This window comes from Ostrinia furnacalis, unplaced genomic scaffold (assembly GCF_004193835.3).
Source record: "Ostrinia furnacalis isolate ACB-3 unplaced genomic scaffold, ASM419383v2 OfSCF1649, whole genome shotgun sequence".
Classification (NCBI taxonomy): domain Eukaryota; kingdom Metazoa; phylum Arthropoda; class Insecta; order Lepidoptera; family Crambidae; genus Ostrinia; species Ostrinia furnacalis.
In genome coordinates, this window is record NW_021131888.1 from 267,113 (window position 1) to 286,809 (window position 19,697).

At 39.2% G+C, this 19,697-nt stretch overlaps 2 protein-coding genes across 3 annotated transcripts in view; one reads left to right on the plus strand and one right to left on the minus strand.

Moving 5' to 3' along the window:
• LOC114353312 (zinc finger protein 62 homolog) overlaps window positions 1–10,070 on the minus strand; it is a 35,727-nt gene extending 25,657 nt beyond the window's left edge. The window contains exons 1-2 of the mRNA XM_028305255.1: window positions 9,810–10,070; window positions 8,605–9,053 (exon numbers count right to left, since the gene is read on the minus strand). Of these exons, the coding sequence (XP_028161056.1) occupies window positions 8,605–9,053; window positions 9,810–9,941 (581 nt within the window). The 5' untranslated portion in view covers window positions 9,942–10,070. The remainder of the gene's footprint in view (window positions 1–8,604; window positions 9,054–9,809) is intronic.
• Window positions 10,071–10,767: 697 nt separating this feature from the next.
• Window positions 10,768–18,437, plus strand: LOC114353310 (WD repeat-containing protein 74-like). 2 transcript variants are annotated; one of them, XM_028305250.1, is made up of 9 exons: window positions 10,768–10,934; window positions 11,133–11,287; window positions 12,118–12,337; window positions 12,688–12,868; window positions 13,721–13,810; window positions 14,284–14,467; window positions 14,648–14,662; window positions 15,678–15,838; window positions 18,252–18,437. In XM_028305250.1, exons 1-9 carry the CDS (start codon window positions 10,871–10,873, stop codon window positions 18,418–18,420), a joined length of 1,239 nt encoding a protein of 412 aa, XP_028161051.1. In that variant the 5' UTR covers window positions 10,768–10,870; the 3' UTR covers window positions 18,421–18,437. The 2 variants fall into 2 exon arrangements, with proteins under 2 accessions (XP_028161051.1, XP_028161050.1); XM_028305249.1 differs by lacking the exon at window positions 14,648–14,662 and having other exon boundaries at window positions 14,284–14,482; window positions 18,252–18,436.
• Window positions 18,438–19,697: the final 1,260 nt, after the last annotated feature.

Genomic DNA, 19,697 nt, shown 5'->3' on the forward strand with positions numbered 1-19,697 from the left:
CGTGGATCCCGTTTTAACTCCTTAGGGGTGGAATTTCGTAAAATCCTTTATTAGCGGATGCCTACGTCATAACATCTACGTCTAGCATGCCAAATTTCAGCCCGATCCGTCTAGTGGTTTGGGCTGTGCGTTGAATATGCTATGTCAGTCAGTCAGTCAGTCACCTTTGAGTTATTTAAATTAAGATTATTATCTATATATATAAAAGAAAGTCGTGTTAGTTACTTCGCTTATAACTCAAGAACGGCTGAACCGATTTAGCTGAAAATTGTCCGGGAGGTAGTTTAGAGCCAGGAGAAGGACATAGGATACTTTTTATCCCGTTCGAAATTAAAAAAAAGTCTGCTTATTTATTGCCATTAAGGCGGAACAAAGTTCGCCGGGTCAGCTAGTTAAATATAATTAACAAAAAAAATTGGTGTCAACCGAAACAGACTCACTGCTCTACAAATGATTTTATTTTCATCGGCTCAAAGGAACTCTCTATCATGGCATGAATCATGCGACGACTTCCACCAAAAGTAGTGACCCGCAATGTCATAATGCAAATCACACTTAACTAGAAAGGTCTTCCAGCTATTTGGTTTTCTAGAATTATAACCATGATTTTGCTGAAGTTATTCAAGCCTTTGTCTTATTTAGGGGCTTTTTCGTGGCAGTCACTGTACGAACTGGGTTTAATGATGAATTATCTAAGTTTCTAGCTGCCACATTGGACCTTCATTAACCGAGAAAATCATTTATTTGGGCCTTACTTTCGCAGTTGGGTAAATGTGTGCGTTTAGTGAGTGGAGATGACAGACAAGACAAAGATGTTTGCTACATAAAGCTGGCTTTTCACGCCCGTTTCATATTATTGTTAGTACTAAGTATTTTCTGTATTCTATAATTGTGTTTCAAAAGTAATTACTTCATGGCTAAATGATGAGCTTATTTTTCGAGATTGAATGAGATTCCGAAACGTTTGGAAAGTTTTTGACAAGTAGAGCCACGTGTACAGATATTATGAAGTTATTCATATTCTTTTCAACGAAATCTTCCAAAAATAAACAAAACGCCTTCATGTTACCAAAATAGCTGATGTCTTTACAAATTATTATTGTTTGCCATAAATTCTACATAACAATATGAAAAACTTTGCGCCAACTTTTTGTTGACGACATTTTCGACTGGATTGTCGACGGTATTAGGAATTCGCCGAAATTCAAAATATAATTCATCCTACGCGAAATAAAATCAGTAAAATAATCTATTTTTATTGTATCAAATCAGCTCGATTCGTGTTTGAACTTCTGTCTGGGCGAGACCCTATTTGGAAATCTTACAAACTGAAAATGTCGACTTGATTGGAGTAAACCTATTTTCATTCGTGATTCTTAAATAGTTTTGTTTCTATTTCAGTCGAGTTTAATCACAATCACAACTTTTTGAGTAAAATTGTGATTGTGATTGAAGAAAGAAAGACAGAATTAGATAGTACCCTTCGATCAACAATACCAACTACTTAGATATCGGGTCAGTGTTAAAATTACGTCTCGAGAAATAAGAGCGCACTTGACCAAAGAATTTTGAGTAGTGTTTTACTTTTTTACCCGACTACGGCAAAGCAAAAGGAGGGTTATGATTTTTAGTAGTTCCTATTTCTTTCTTTCTCTCTCTTTTATTTGTAGAGACGCCTGTGAGCATCGTTTACCAAGCAAAAGTTAAAATAATTTCTCTTGTGAATACAATCGTTCGTTCGTTCGTTTCAGCCAAATGACGTCCACTGCTGGACAAAGGCCTCCCCCAAGGTTTTCCACAATGAACGGTCCTGCGCTGCCCGCATCCAGGCTCTTCCCGCGACCTTTACCAGATCGTCGGTCCACCTAGTAGGAGGCCTGCCCACGCTACGTCTTCCAGCCCGTGGTCGCCACTCGAGAACTTTCCTGCCCCAACGGCCATCGTCTCTACGAGCTATGTGCCCCGCCCACTGCCACTTGATTTTAGCAATTCTGCGAGCTATGTCGGTTACTTTGGTTCTCCTGCGGATCTCCTCATTTCTGATTCGATCACGAAGGGAAACTCCGAGCATAGCCCGCTCCATCGCCCTTTGGGTGACCTTGAGCCTTCTTATGAGGCCCATTATAGTAAGCGACCACGTCTCGGATCCGTAGACCATCACTGGCAACACGCATTGGTCAAATACTTTCGACTTGAGACACTGCGGTATTTCGGACGTGAGTATATGGCGAAGCTTCCCGAACGCTGCCCATCCGTGAATACAATATTTAGTTTCAAAGAAGGCTCACTAACATAGGTCTTCTAGCAAAACTTTCATACTGTTTTATATTGCACCAGGAAAGCAAACTTATTTTCATCAAACTATGGTAAATTATACCCGTGAATGTGAGAAGTAAACAGTTTATTTTAACTTTAATATTACGGTGAAGTTTCCACAAAGTTTGTTGGAATAAATGATAGAAAATTACTTGACTTTTTTAGCTAATAATTTCTGTGTTTTGGGAGTTTACGATGGAAAAATACAAAAGTTTTTAGAATTAATGACTTGCAATCGAATTGTGTTAATATAGTAACTATATCGCGGTAGGTAGGTACCTAATTGTTTGTCTTTTATTCGACTAAGTTTCTTATTATTTATTTATTTATTTTTAAGAATGTGTATATTTATTTTGGTTTTAAAATCCTATGTTGGGTTTATCTAAACACTTTGTTCTCTAAACAAAACTTAGAAACTTACTGGTTGTATTCTAAAATTCAATATCAAATATTGTTAACTAAATCTCCACAACTTTCATTAATGAAATTTCAATTTACAATAAACTTGATCAAGAATTTCCAAAACAATTCAATACCAGGACTGGAATCCGTCATGGTTCGAGTCGAAATACAAAATTGTCGGATTTGATTGATTGATTTCACCGGTTCACCTGGCTAATCAAGTTTTATTGTTCAATACTAATTTCAAGTTATTTTTAAGATTATATTAATAAGATATAGGATAATTGGACCGACAGTCATTGGACAAAACAACCCTTGAATTTTCTTAAAATGAATATTCCTTCAAATACAATGAATATTCCTTCAAAAAAATGCCCTTTTATCTCCATCAGTCGGAATCTCTCAGTTGTTGAAACAGAAATGCTATTTTTAATTCAGTAAATAACTGTCCAATAACTTTCTTAATTGTCCAATGACTGGCAGTTTACCCTAATTTAATAAAGAGTATTTACATTTAATACTTTAGACCAGTGGGTACATACAATACACAGGAGCGTGTTTAAGGTCGATGTAAAATCTACTACTATAGTCTGGTCCGTGAGCACGTAGAATTTTGTCCAATGACCCCTAGCTACCCATCCTTATCGCTCGCGCGTAATTATGTTGCTGTCGCGACTGTGCGACTGGCACCCGCAGTAAGTGTGCGAGCATTGGTCAAAATTCTACGTGCTCACGGACCGACTAAAGCCTTAGTATGAAACTTTACAATGTTATAGAAATAAAATCAATTTAATTTGTAATCACATGAATTACCTAGCCCCAAACTAAGAGAGCTAGCTGCTTCTAGTACAGTTAAATCGCGCTATTATGGTAGTTTGGTAGGTAGGTACACCAATCACCAGGTAAGGCAAGTTAGAATTGAATTCTATACCTTTACTATAAATAAATAATCCCTTAGGCTGAGTTGCACCATCTTACTTTAACTTTGACAAAACGTCAAAAATCTGTCAAAATCCATACAAAAAGGGCCTGTTATTGTTACGTGTAAAATAAGGTGTTGCAATTCAGCCTTAGTATTTTTGAGTTACGGTATCATGCAAGAAAACAAAAGAAAAACACATCCTACTAGGTTATGTATTTGGCAGCCGACGTTATAGATCGCCAACTCAATAACATTTAAAATAAAATCAAAGGCTTAGGCTGAGTTGCACCACCAAACTTTAAACGTAACTTTAACGATAACCAATGTGTTTTGTATGAAGTACGACGGAATTTTGACGTTTGTTAAAGTTAAAGTAAGATGGTGCAACCCAGCTTAGACTACAGGCATATTAAAACTTTTGAGAATCCAAAGAACTTTTCACAAAATGGCCGAATTAGGCTATGTTCACATGTAACGCGCGTTAACGCAGGTCAAGGTGGAATTAAATTTATAAAGAGTTCATATGACAAGCGCTAACGCGCGTTGCAAGGAGCTCGTCAGTCTGTTTCAATAGAGCTTAGAAGATGGACATGGAAGAAGCTATTGCGATGGAAGCGCGCGCTCAACTGTACAGTCAACGGACGTTACATAGCTGTCAACGCGCGATCGCCTGCGTCTAGACTTTTTCTCTGAGCGCCGCGTCAACGCTCGCTGACGCGCGTTAACGCGCGCTCATGTGATCGGTTGTATGTAAGTACTACGATGTCTAAAGCCTGGTCCGTGAGCACGTAGAATCCCATCCAATGACCCCAAGCTACCCATCCTTATTGCTCGCGCGTAATTATATTGCTGTCGCGACTGAGCGACGCGCGCCCGCAGTGAGTGTGCGAGCGCGACAGCAACATAATTACGTGCGAGCGACAAGGATGGGCAGCTTGGGGTCATTGGACGGGATTCTACGTGCTCACGGACCAGGCTTTAGTCGCGCGATTTGAAAACGCGCGTCAAAATTTTGCCATCTGAATATAGCCTTAAATGCATCGCTGAAACAGTTCGAAGATTCCGAATGTTTGTACGTAGCCAAGCCTGTTTCCTGTAAACTCTATCTGTGCCGGACGGTATGGGGTAGCAACCCTGTGCGGACCCTGAATACCGTACGCCGACACGGCGCGATGCGGGGTGCAGCGCGAGCGGGAGAGCGAGACGAAGGGGGCGGGGAGCGCAGAAATAATAACTCGGTTGTGGTTGAGACTGTGACCGGTTCCTCGGAGCAGTGGCGAGAGCTTGGTGTTGTAGCTTGTTGAGGAGAAAACGCGGAACTGACTGGGTCCGGNCGAATTTTGTATGCCAGAGTTATCCTCTATTGTCTTACGATGTAATTTAAATTATGATTTGGAACAGATTCCAAGGGTCGAACATTAGACACTAAGGTTACTTTCATGGGGGGTTAAAGACACTTAAGTTTCTTTTGGGGTCAGAGGGGGAGCTAAATGACCAATTTGAGTGTATTTTTCAAGGGGAGAGGGGGCTTAGACTAATTTAAGTGTTACTACGAGGGGGTTTTAGACACTTAGAGGTTTCTTTCAAGGAGGATTAAAGACACTTCAGTTTCTTATGGGGTTTTTGGGGAAGAAAAGACCAATTTTGGTGTTTTGTAGGGGGGTTTATTTCAAGGGGGGTGGGGGGTTAAACACAATTAAGTATCTTTTGGGGTTTGGGGGCGGGGGAGGGCGACCAAATGACCAATTTCAGTGTATTTGAGGGGGTTTGGTTAGTGTCTTATGTAGCAGTCTCTAGGGTCTCCCCTACTCTGCCTAGGTCCCCCCTAGCGATAGGCGGCGGGCCCCTCAGCCGGTGCACGGCGCGGCTGTGCTTGACGGCGTAGTGCCGGCAGCGGTAGGCGCGCGCGCACACCAGGCACACGTAGCTTCGGTCGCTGTGGCGAGCTGTGACTTGAGTTTGGATCGTTAGGGGCTATGGACCAGTTTGAGTAGGTTTGGGGGGTATTATAAAGGGCTTATGGACTCATTTTGGACTTTTTGAAGAGGAGGGGGGGCTGGAGAACTAATTTTGAGTGTTTTGAGGGGTTTATAGACACTAAGGTTTCTTTTAAGGGGTTAAAGTCACTTAAGTTTCTTTTGGGAGTTGGGAGCTGGAAGAAAAGACCAATTTGAGTGTTTTGAAGGTGGGTTTATTTCAAAAGGGGTGGGGCCGCGTGGGGGGTTAAAGACACTTCAGTTTCTTATGGGGTTTGGGGGCGGGGGAGGGCGACTAAATGATCAATTTGTGTGTATTAAGGGGGGGGGGGGCAATTTGAGTGTATTTATGGTCCAATTTTAGATTTTTTTCAAAGGGAGCAAGAGTGTCTTATGCATTAGTCTCTAGGCTCCCCCCTACGCTCCCTAGGTCCCCCCTAGCGATAGGCGGCGGCCCCCTCAGCCGGTGCACGGCGCGGCTGTGCTTGACGGCGTAGTGCCGGCAGCGGTAGGCGCGCGCGCACACCAGACATACGTAGCTTCGGTCGCTGTGGCAGGTCTGCTTGTGGGTTAACAGACTGTTGTTCGATTTGAAGCTGGAGGGGCACTGGTCGCACTGGAATTGAGAAATCATGATTTTATGTATTGTTGGTGTTCCATATCTATCTATATCTATCTATATATATAAAAGAAAGTCGTGTTAGTTACTCCACTTATAACTCAAGAACGGCTGAACCGATTTAGCTGAAAATTGTCAGGGAGGTAGTTTAGAGCCAGGAGAAGGACATAGGATACTTTTAATCCCGTTCGAAATTAAAAAAAAAGTCTGCTTATTTATTGCCATTAAGGCGGAACAGAGTTCGCCGGGTCAGCTAGTTATAACTAAAATGGAGAGGCACGGGTCTTAACGCGACATTTATTACGAATCGCGAGTCTGTTTGTGACCACGGCTGCAGCATAGCAGCCGAAACGACAAGCCGTGAGTGCATAATGTAACTCATTCATAAATGTCGCGTTTAGACCCGTGTCTTTTTATTTTAGTTGAAATGTAACGCGAATGATTAAAATTTCATATTATAACTAGCTTTCCGCCCGCGGCTTCGCCCGCGTGGAATTTTGTCTGTCACAGAAAAACTTTATCGCGCGCGTCCCTGTTTCAAAAACCGGGATAAAAACTATCCTATGTTCTTTCCCGGGACTCAAACTATCTCTATGCCAAATTTCATCAAAATCGGTTGCGAGGTTTAAGCGGGAAAGCGTAACAGACAGACAGACAGACAGAGTTACTTTCGCATTTATAATATTAGTTGGGATGTGACAGAGCATACAAATCTGATGGAGTCTGTAGTCTCGCTGACGTTTGACGTCACAAAAACCCCTCCCGTGCCGCTCCCATGCCTAAAGTATTGGCTAAAGTAGGAGGGATGGCCCCTTGGCCTTGAAGGGGCATTTAGAACTAAGTAAGGGGCATTTTGGCCACAGGGGGAGGCATTTTAGTCTAAGGGGGACATTCTGGCTCAGGGGACATTTTTGCCTTGAATTGAAGGGGCATTCTAAACTAAGTAAGGGTTAAGTGGTGGGCATTTTGGCCTAAGGGGGACATTCAGGCACCTGAGTTAGTTTTCATATTACATAGTTACCTTAACAGGTTTCTTGGCCTTGAAGGGGCATTTAGAACTAAGTAAGGGGCATTTTGGCCACAGGGGGAGGCATTTTAGTCTAAGGGGGACATTCTGGCTCAGGGGACATTTTTGCCTTGAATTGAAGGGGCATTCTAAACTAAGTAAGGGTTAAGTGGTGGGCATTTTGGCCTAAGGGGGANCACCGGCTTAGATTTCGGAGCGATCCGCTTCCGCTTGTGAGATTGGGCCAACCCCGACTTGACTGAACGTGACCGAATGGTTGGCGCATGCGTGCTGCGGCCGTCACAATACGTCTGCGTCACTCGCACACCCGTGAAGACGTATGCTGCCGTCTCGCTTCAACGCCGGTCACCTATCTCCGCTCACTCTTCGCCGTTGAAGAGATTTGAAATATGTCGTCGTGACACTTCTTCCGCGATCGCTTTGCTCTTAAGATTTAAATAATTTTATTGCTATTGTATCCTAATCAATCCCTTGCTATTCCTGTTGTTAAATATAATTTCCAATCCGCTAATAACATTCTTCCTTCCACCGTGTTCTTCCTACCTTTATTTCCTGACTCGAACTGCCTAACAATAATCTTAACGATTAAGAATCGGAATAGGATTCCGAGTAAAATATATGGTGGGTTGTTGGCAAATAACCCCCATANGGTTATTAATAATTATTTTAGTTACATGATATATCTCAAGAAACATAAATACGTAGATCTAGCTACCTAGTATCTACTCTTGGTGGCCATCGTCAACACTATGCTTCGATTAGGATTTAATATAAAAAAACCGTTTCTTCTAATTTCTTTCATGTTTAGACGGTTTAAAATAAAAAATTGAATAATTTATCATTATCATCTTAAAATATATTTTTTTTTAATTAAAAATAACCCAGTTTTTTCTTGCTGAAAAAATTACGTGATATTTGTCGAGACCCCCCTCTCCCCTACGTGAGATTTAGTGAGGTTTTTCTTGACCCCCTCCCCCCCCTAAACATCTCACGTAATTAATGGACGCCCCCTAATATGGCGACATCTATTGACGCCTCACTGCAAACTAGTGGCAGTCTTCAACCATCAGATGGCGATGAGACATAATTCCACCGCGCCTATGTAACTGTATGTATGATTCTCAAATCTATACTAGAATATTATAAATGCGAAAATAACTCTGTCTGTCTTGCTTTGACACCTAAACCACTGAACCGATTGAAAGGACATAGGATAGTTTTTATCCCGGTTTTTGAAACAGGGACGCGCGCGATAAAGTTTTTCTGTGACAGACAAAATTTCACGCGGGTGAAGCCGCGGGCAGAAAGCTAGTAAGAATATAAATTCAAAATAACAACATACCTAATGGACAACTCTTTCTGACAGATATTACAATTGACTCTTTGATTTTTGTCTACTTTATTTAAAATTTTGCATAAAGGTCCGTCAGCATTAATTTTTTTACGTTTCAATATCTTCCTTTCTTTTATCTCTTCTCTACTATTGATCGGTACCGTATCATTTCCTTCATCGTTTACCACTGTTTCATTTTCAAAATCATTAATCGGTCTATCATCATCACAATCATTATCCAACTCCATCGATTCATTCATATCTTCTCCTATTTCTTCTTCATCACCTTTTTCTTCCATCGTTACTTCAGGAACAAATAAAATGCTTTCCGATTCAGTCTTCGCTTGCAAAAGTTGCGTCTCCGCATCCTTGCATTGCTTACGGAAGTTAATGGCACTGTTTAGATTTTTTATGCAAGTCATACATATTTTTTGAGGCAGCCCATCGTTCATTTCAACCTGGAAATTTTAATAATAGAGTTAGGAAGAAAATCTATGTAAAAGCTTTAAATTTATTTTCAAAAACCTATACTAATGTTATCACAACAAACTAGACTCTTACAATTTATCACTTAAATAAATAAAATAATAATATTATGCCTGTTTTCATCATCAATCCCTAATTTTTAAGTAGTTTAACCCTATGAAAACAAAATTCTTGTTAAGTGTTACCTGGTCACTTGAAAATTAGGGATTACTGTTGATAACGGGCATTAAACTACTTAATTAAATAAACTAAACCTGAATTAAAAATAAGTAATAAATTAAATACAAGGCTTATAAATAAAAAAAAAACAATTTATCACTGGTACCAGTTTCATATTATCTCTTCAAACATTAGGGGGGCATCCATAAATTACACAAGGGGGAGGGAGGGGGTCGACGAAGTGTGACATTGTGTGACAAGGGGGTGAGGGGTCCAAATTTATGTGACGTCACATTTCAAAATCTATTGGAAAACACGAATCTTTCTTCATTATTAAAAAAAAGTATGAAAAAAGCAAAATATTGTAACTACGCCTTTAGAATTTATTTAATACACGATTAGAATTCATACGTCAGGGGATTTAATGTAATATAAATCGTTTATTTACATTTATCGCGCATAATAACAATAGAACTTCCGCGTTCGTAAGTACCAATAATCATAATAAAATACATAATGTTATACTGCTCTTTCACATACGATTAATAAATAAGCGAGTGTATATTAACCTTCAGTCCAGCTATCATGTCAATTGCGATAGAATATCGCGTAGATTTTGTAGCATTTAGAAATATAGGATGGAGATTATCACTACACAAACAAGTACGGCATAATGCCTCAAAATCGAGTTTTAAAGCCATTGTTCAGCAGAAACTAGTCACTGATGAATGAATATTTTAAATGGCTGTATATTTAAATACATTTCAATACAATATTTTCACTAAAACAAGAGGAAATCCGAAAATTGCACAAAACTTTCGTCAACAAAATTCTTGACAGTTTTACTTTTTTTTTAAGTTCTTAGAGAAATACCATGGAATAATTTTTATTTAGCCTGCTGGCAAAACGATTTTCCTGCCTGTGATACAGTTACAGTGTATGTGGTGGAACGGAACGTTTTAATATAAAGCACGGTCTACACTCACTGACACAGTCGCAGTAAGCACAGCTCGTTAAGTCTGTCTGTGTAACTGCGAATAAGTAACGATAAAATTGATTTTAATTTTTATTATTGCAGTTTTTAACGATAAGGACGAGAATATCAACACAAATAAGGAAAATAATAGCTTTTGCACTTTTTGGCACAACTTCGTCCTCGTAAAGTGAAGTTTCGGTCATTCTAAGATTTCTTTTTTAAGAATTGTGTTAAACACTGTAGTTTCAACAAAATCGGTCCAAAAGTTTTTGCGTGAATAAGAGGCACTCGAAGAAAAATATTTTTAGTTTTATAGGTAAAACATTAAATAATTTTAGTTGTAAAAACTATTTACAAAATAAAAAATACTTCACCTCCAGCGCCGCAGTCAGGAATTAGTTTAGTTTTTAAGTCATTTTAAGTTAATGTATTATTATATAATTTATTCTCGAATAAATACAAATTTAAAATTTTAGTTGTTGTGTAGACCAAGCCTTACTTAACAACTTTGACATTTGACAGCTGACATGCATGACAGTTCTTTTCGTAATTTGACACTTGCTTGACAGTAATATTTTCACGTGTTGTGTTTTCATCGAAAATGCGTGTTTAAATTGATTTTTTTGCGTAATTTGTTTAATATTTAATCCCAAAATGACGTTAACACAAGACCAAGAAATTGATTTATTCGTTGCCACAAAAATCGGTTCATTCAAGCGTAAGTATAACCACAAAAAAGCCAAAGTTAAAACCATGCTCACTTTGCATGTACAAATAACTATTTATTCTTACTTTATAGGCTTTCAGAAGTGTTTTATACGTTAATTACTTAATATTAGACCAGCTACAAACAAATAAACAAGTCTTAATAAGATTGTACCCTGTATATTTCTTAAAAATTCAATTTTGTTTCTAGACATAAAGTATCACTCGGATGCTACAAAAAACAGTAAGAAGTGCATAGAAAACCTCGTGGACATCAAATCACTTCAGAAGGATGACGGCATCACTTGCATGGCGTGGGGGAATGATGAACAGACAGAAATATTAGTGGCTAAGCAGAATCAACAGGTAATTTCAGGTTAAAAATCAGTGTTGCAAGGATATCTCCTTACATTGAATACTGAGCCAGGTCCAATTGCCTTCGGTGTACCTTTATGTACTCGTAAATTGCAAGGTTCAACTTCCTGTGTGTATAATTAAGGTTTTAAGGCATTTTTTAAATTTATTTATCTGAAGTCCTCCTGAAAAGATAAGTTTGTTGAAATTATTATACTAATTTTTATTTGGAATTAACTTGAAATGTAGATGAATACAAAGCTTTATTATTACATGCTATAATTTAGAATAGTTTTGCTTACATGCATTTTTTTTTGTTGGTTCACACACATTATTCGGCTTACTTTACTGGCCCTTGTTAAATCTGTGCAGTGAATATCAGAATATCATTTGAAATTCACATAAAAGACACCAATAAATCATGGACATAGTTTTGCAGGGCAATCGAATACCGCACTTAGCCTCATGATAGGGCCATTGTGCGCAAAAAAAAATCATGGACATACTTTTTATCTTTGAAAATAGGCTGACAATAGTGACTGAGTTTCTTGCGCTGCTACTTCTCAGCACTGGCCCATTTATTGTCCCGAAGCAGTGGTAGGGTTAATACTGGGACGTGTAAAAGTGCTTTTTAAAAGCCTACTTGCATAAATAATTTTAGTTTTATGAGTTTTTTATGAGGTAGGGTTGGTAGGTACGTGTAAAAGTGCCCTTTAAGAGCCTACTTGCATAAATAAATGATTTGAGAATTTGAACATAGGTTTAGGTACTTTCTTCAGTTCAGTTCAGTTCAATAAATAGTTTGGATAAGAAACCCTAAAAAAGTAAGTATGTGTTTCCAGATACAAGTATACAACACACAAGATGGCTTCACAAAATCTTACACCGCAGACTTCGGTACGGGACACGTTGTGGGGCTCGGACGGTACAAGCGGAAGCTCCTGGCTGCAGTATCTGGAGGCGTCGTCAAACTGTGGAGCAAGAAACAAGAGCAGGTCATACAAGTCGGCAAGATTGACAAGATGAGGATGTGTCCTGATGATAATACGTTGTTTGCTACAGGTACGGTTGATGGAGTAGATTTTTCATTTAAGGCTTCTTGTACACGCTAAGAAATTTCACGGTGTCTGCCTCAGATAAGACAAGAATTTCGTCAGACTTAGCTACGAAAATTTTTCGCACAGTGCGCGTCTGCTGCGCGTCTTATCTATAGTCTGGTCTGTGAGCACGTAGAATTTTGTCCAATGACCCCAAGCTACCCATCCTTATCACTCGCGCGTAATTATGTTGCTGTCGCGCTCGCACACTCACTGCGGGCGCCCGTCGCACAGTTGACGATAAAAACCTACTTTCACAAATAACATGAGTAGCAATAAATCAAAATACTTATCACATTTCGTCATTTTCTTCAGGAGGCGAAGAAAACGACCTCAAAGTGTACCGCCTAGGTGAGGCAGAGCCCACATTCTGCGCCAAAAACCTTCCTCATGATTGGCTGCAACTCCGGAGGCCTGTGTGGGTGTCTGACCTCACGTTCCTGCCTAATGAAGGCGGAAACTTGCTTGCTGTGTGCTCCAGGCATGGATACGTCAGGTACTGTGATATTTTGTCACTGTGATATATCGAGTGATCAAGTGACAAGTACGAGAGGAAGGAGCTGACGCACCAGGTAATGTGTACTTTGTCACGTGATATTTTGTCACTGTGATACCTATATCGAGTGATCAAGTTACATAGGTAATGTGTCATTCATTTGTCACTGTCGTCTTATGAGTACGACCTGAAAGTGTACCGCCTAAGCGAGGCAGAGCCCACATTCTGCGCCAAGAACCTGCCTCACGACTGGTTACAACTCCGGAAGCCTGTGTGGGTGTCAGACCTCACGTTCCTGCCCAATGAGGGCGGAAATATACTCGCCGTGTGCTCCAGACATGGATACGTCAGGTAACGTGATATATTGGTTTAGTCACGTGATATTTTGTCACTGTGATATATCGCGTGATCAAGTGAGTACGAGAGGAAGGAGTTGATGCAGCACAAAGTAATGTGTAATTTTTCACGTAATTTCATCAATGATCGAGTGACAAAGCCTCGTTAAGAGCAAATTCAAATTATTTATTGCATATCACATGGGTAAGCAATCGCGTGATTAAGTGATATCAGTAGATAGACTAATCACTAGAGAATCGAGCTGATACATAGGGTGACGTGATATTAGGTCACTGTGATATATCGCGAGATGAACATCAGTACTCAAGCATGGAGCTGAACCGACTTATTTATTGATAAATAAACCGACTCCAACACCACTTCGGAAAAATAACAGTATACGCATTTGGTCATTAGTTTGTCCCTGATTTATCACGAACCACTGTGTGACATTATCCCCCTTTACGTTGCAGTTAGTTAAAGATCATTAAACGTCATTATTCTAATACATTTCAGGTTATACGACACTCGCGCGCAACGAAGGCCGGTGTGTAACGTTGAATTCACAATGGCCGCTACTTGCATGGCGCCCAGTTTTGACGAAAGGTAGGTTGACATTAGTAATGATGATATGAACAGTTGTAGCCTTGACTCAGAAATACGAATAAGTGCCGAAATGTTGTCTCGAAGTGGTGGTATGGCAAGCTATATTTGGGACGTGTATAAGTGCCTTGAAAAGGGCCCCCGCAATAGATATTTTAATTTTGACAGATAATAAAAAAAATATCTCTAATTCCTTCCAGTTTCTCTTCTCACGTCAGTAACTTGAGAATGACTTCATATTTTTTTGTGGTTTCTAGTATAAATTGTAGAAGGTTCTTACGGAAAGAAAATTAGGAAAAGTGCGTAGAAAAATTGATAATTTCAGAAAACTCAACGCACATTTTAACGTCAAGCGTTTTATCAATGTAAATGAAAGTCAGACTTGGCTTGAAATCGATTTTTACGTGTACGAAATTGCTTCCTTAATTAGCTATAAGTATAATACTAATAATTTGTATAATTATCTGTCATGCCAGGCAAGTCCTAGTGGGCTTCGGTCGCGGTCAACTACACCAAGTGGACCTACGAAAGGGCAAACCTGACAAAGGCTTTAAGGGAAGCGCGGGCGCCATCACTGATATAACCACAGTAGCTGAAGGAAGACTCATCGTTAGTACCAGTCTGGATAGACAGCTTAGAGTGCATCAGTATGAGAGCAAGGAACTGGTTTATAAGGTAAGTGATTTTTGTCACGTGATATTTTGTCGCTGTGATTTATCGCGTGATTTCGTCACGTGATATTTTATCACTGTGATATATCGAGTGACGGCTATAAAGGTAGCGCAGTCGCCATCACTGATATAACCACAGTAGCTTAGAGTGCATCAGTATGAGAGCAAGGAATTAGTGTACAAGGTATTTTATTGTAACGCGATATTTGTCACTGTGATTTCTCGCGTAATTTAGTCACTGCCACAAATTAATAATATTAATAAGTAATGTACCACATTCTGCAAATAAATAATTTCAATTTACATATAAGTACAGTCGCGGAATGAAAAGGTTCGTCACCTTAGTGTCGGTTTTCGCTTGCACCAAAGAGTCAAACCTGCCAACATAACAGTGCAAGAAACAGTGCTGCTAACATTTAAATAAATATGACGTTTGCTGACGAATAAGGTTTTGCTTGTTTATTTTTCTATCACATCAGTGCAATGCAATGATGACATTGACCAATTGACAATAGTTTTTTTTATTTAATAGACATAATAATGGCAGGTTGAACCAACAAGAAGGTTTTAGTTTATCAATCATAATAATCTTCTTGACAAGATAAATCGTCAAACAACTTTGATCTGAATAATTTTGAACTTTACTGACGAACAGTTAAAGATTATTTTCTCTAATTTGAGATTATTCTGTAACATAGTTTCAAAAGGTAATATGTGCTCGCGATTCGTTGAAGGAATCAATTTGAAAACTGACGAACCTTTTCATTCCGTGACTGTACATAGAGCTGGTGTTCAATGTAATGTGATATTTTGTCACTGTGATATATCAAGTTATTAACTGACAAGTATGATAGCAAAAAACTATATCGAGTGACTAATTCATGCTCAAATAAATGTCCCGGACAATAAGTTTCTTTAAAAGAACCATTTAATTGGTAAAAATAATAACAAATGAAAATGAAATTAAACTCCGTAATAAGCTTATCTTTAATTAAAATAGTAGTCTTAACGCGAAGTTTATTAATGAGTTACATTATGTGCGATGCTCACAAGCAGACTGCAGCATCGCAGCCGAAACGTCAAGCCGTGAGCACAATATAATGTAACTCATTAATAAACGTCGCGTTAAGACCCGTGTCTTACTATTTTAATTGAAATGGAACGCAAAAGTTTAGAAGCTTATCTTTAATCCTCCACAGCAATACCTAACCTCCAAGCTGACCTGTGTCCTCGCCCAGACTGAGACCACCACACCGCTCCGCTCCGTCAGAAGCGGAGCGGAGAGCACTGAAGCGGAGGCGGTCGCGGTGGCGGTGGAAGACGATATGGACGAGTTGTTCGACAATATGGAGACTGTCAGGTGAGGATATTATTATTGAATACTAGCTTTCCGCCCGCGGCTTCGAAATTTTGTGTCACAGAAAAAGTTTATCGCGGTGTGTCACAGAAAAAGTTTATCGCGGCATCCCTGTTTCAAAAACCGGAATAAAAACTATCCTATGTCCTTTCCCGGGACTCAAACTACAGGGTGTTAGGTAAATGGGTATATGAGCCGACACTAGCCCATGTTAATATGGGCATATAAATGGTATGGTGAAGTCAGAAAATTGATAATCTTCATTTTAATTATTTTAATTTTCATACAAATCGGATTTTATAAAATTTATTTTGTATGAAAATTAAAAAAATAAAATGTTGATATCAAATTTCTGACTTCACCATACCATTTATATGCCCATGTGAACATGGGCTAGTGTCGGCTCATATACCCATTTACCTAACACCCTGTATATCTATGCCAAATTTCATCAAAATCGGTTCAGTGGTTAAGGCGTGAAAGCGAGACAGACAGACAGAGTTACTTTCGCATTTATAATATTAGTATAGATTACTTCAGCAACAGGACGTCCACTGCTGAACAAAGGCCTCCAATGACTTCCATGACCGGTTGGCAGCGGCCTGCGGCACCCACAAGGTGGACCGACGACCTCATATATGACAACTAGCTTTTGCCCGCGGCTTCACCCGCGTGAAATTTAGTTTGTCACAGATCGTCATAATTTATAGCCTATATGTTATTCTGGGTTATAAACAATAATACTGTAAAGTTTCATAAGAATGCGTTCAGTAGTTTTTGCGTGAAAGAGTAACAAACATCCAGACATCCAAACTTTCGCATTTATAATATTAGTAGGATAGAGTAGGATCATCATTTCAGCCACAGGACGTCAACTGAAATAGTTTATTCAGTACATAGGCTCTTTCCAGGGCACTTATACACGTCCCAAATATAGCTTGCCCTACCACCACTTCGGGACAACTTGGGCTGGTGCTGAGAAGAAGTGGCGGAAGAAACTCCGTCACCTTTGTCACTGCTGAATAGGGTTTGCTCCCGGGAAATCCCGGTACTCTTTTTTCCCGGGAATTCCCGATAATCTAATCCTTTATCTAGTTCCGGTACTGACGATGCAATTCCCGGGACTTTCGGTACTTTCGGGACTTCAATAATTTATTTTTGAATGACAATTTTTTGACTAGATGCCATCCTCTTTTTACGTACACACTATCAACAAATGAAAAAATATTAATAATGTTCCTAATTCATTACTATCCTTTTAATACTGATTGTTTTATCTGATTGTACTTGGGTACTACTTATTATTTCTTATAATAGCGTGTTTTTTTATAAACCTAATTTAGTTAATTTATGTTTTGTCCCTAACTCTTGTCGCTGCCAGTATTTGACATTGATAGAAAGTGAGAAAACATATTATTTTAACTAAAATAGGTTGATTAAACGATTGTTGCTTTTTATATAAATTAGGTAATTTGTTTTAATAACCATTCACGTGGGTACCGAAATTCCCGAATTTCCCGGTTTTCCCGGTACTGGCTTAGACCTGGTACCGGTAATTCAGTAACACTCCTTAGTACCGGGAATTGCAACCCCTACTGCTGAACGTAGGCCTCCAATGACTTCCATAATAACCGGTTGGCAGCGGCCTGCGGCACCCACAAGGTGGACCGACGACCTCATATTATGACAATAACCGGTGATTTTTGTATGAAGTTTGATAGATTTTATACGTTTAAAGCTAAAGTAAGATGGTGCAACTCAGCCTAATGAATATACCGTAAAAGCTCAGTTTACGTTTTACCATAAAAGCTGATTTTTATATACAGGGTGTCCCAAAATTATCACGTCACACATTAATAAATTTTAATGAGTTTGTTCCGGCGTTTCTTCTCAGCACTTGCCATATGTTTGTCTCGAATCGCTGGTAGGGCCCAAAAATCTGAATTTATGACATGCAACTAAATGTAAAATTAATCCCAACTATAATATTATAAATGCGAAAGTAACTCTGTCTGTCTGTCTGTCTGTTACGCTTTCCCGCTTAAACCTCGCAACCGATTTTGATGAAATTTGGCATAGAGATAGTTTGGAGTCCCGGGAAAGAACATAGGATAGTTTTTATCCCGGTTTTTGAAACAGGGACGCGCGCGATAAAGTTTTTCTGTGACAGACAAAATTCCACGCGGGCGAAGCCGCGGGCGGAAAGCTAGTTATATTATATGACTGTATGTGTTTTGGACCTGTCTGTAAACATACATTTTCTGATAATAAATAAATAAAATGTAAGGTGCCCCATAAGGGCTATCTTTTCTTTTTTATTATTTACTATATTTTGACATTCATAAGTGTCACTTGTGGTCTAAACTGAATACATATTTTTGATTTTGATAATGTTTTCTTGATCTATTCCTTCCAGTGAGAAGCCCCGCAAGACATCAGAACCTGAACCCGAAGCGAAGCGAGCGAAGCCTTCAGAAGACGACGACGCCATATTCCAACTCCTGCGCAGCACGGAGAAGCAGAAGCGGAAGCGGGATAAGAAGAAGAAAGAGAAGAAAGCTAAAAGCGTGTTCCATAACGCGTAGAATAAATCGATTTAAAGTATATTGTGTTTATGTTTAGAATAGGCTAAAGCCTGGTCCGTGAGCACGTAGAATTTTGTCCAATGACCCCAAGCTACCCATCCTTATCGCTCGCGCGTAATTATATTCCTGTCGCGACTGTGCGACGGGCGCCCGCAGTGAGTGTGCGAGCGCGACAGCAACATAATTACGCGCGAGCGATAGGGATGGGTAGCTTGGGGTCATTGGACGGAATTCTATGTGCTCACGGACCAGACTATAGTTACCTAAAAAAAAAACTGGAGCAAAAAGGATTGATGTCCGTTTTCACCATCAATCCCTAATTTTTAAGTGACCCCTATGAAAACAAAATACCTGTTAAGTGTTACCTTATGGGTCACTTAAAAATTAGGGATTGATGGTGAAAACGGGCATGATTCTTTCAATCTTTCAACTTTCCCCAAGAGAGGGAAGTTCAATAGTTTCAAAAAAATTAACCTTTTCATACAAATTGCCTTTAGATATCAATTTTTATTTTTGACAATTTGGTTATCTTTCTTGTAAGAAAGTTTTTGCATTTCCGTCGTGGTAGAATCTATCCTTTTGGTTCAATTCACAACCTCTTACAGGGAAAAAAAATGTGTCATTAGTTGCCGTTCTATTTCGAGTGGCGTTCGTTTCCATAATGCCCTCTGCGACTACAAAACGTGACTGCGTTTTGTAGTCGCAGAGGGCATTATGTTATTGCTATTATTAGCAACAAGTACAAGTTGCTATTTTCCGCAACCTAGGGGTTTGAGACAGGTAAAGCCTGGTCCGTGAGCACGTAGAATTTTGTCCAATGACCCCAAGCTACCCATCCTTATCGCTCGCGCGACTGTGCGAACTGCGACGGGCGCCCAGTGTTGCCAGTCGGGTCTAGTCAGAAATTACCAGAAATATAAAAAATAGGTACAATTGATCATCTAAATTCGAAAAGTGTAAACCAGTCGTAAAAAACGTTTCATGAATTTGCGTTTTACTATCGAAAAACATTCGCTAAAACTCATTTTTTTTAACAAATAACTTGAATTTGATTTAAATTCAAGTTTAAATGCACTTAATGACATAATTTTTAAATTGTCACTATTAATATTTTTTACTGAATAACCTGTAAAGTTAATTCTACAATTTCTGAAAAATCACCTAAAAGTAACCTTTTCATTAGTGTAACCTAAAAGTAACCACAGCAGTTCAAAAGTAACCTAAAAGGTTACAAAAGTAACCTTCTGGCAACACTGCGGGCGCCCGCAGTGAGTGTG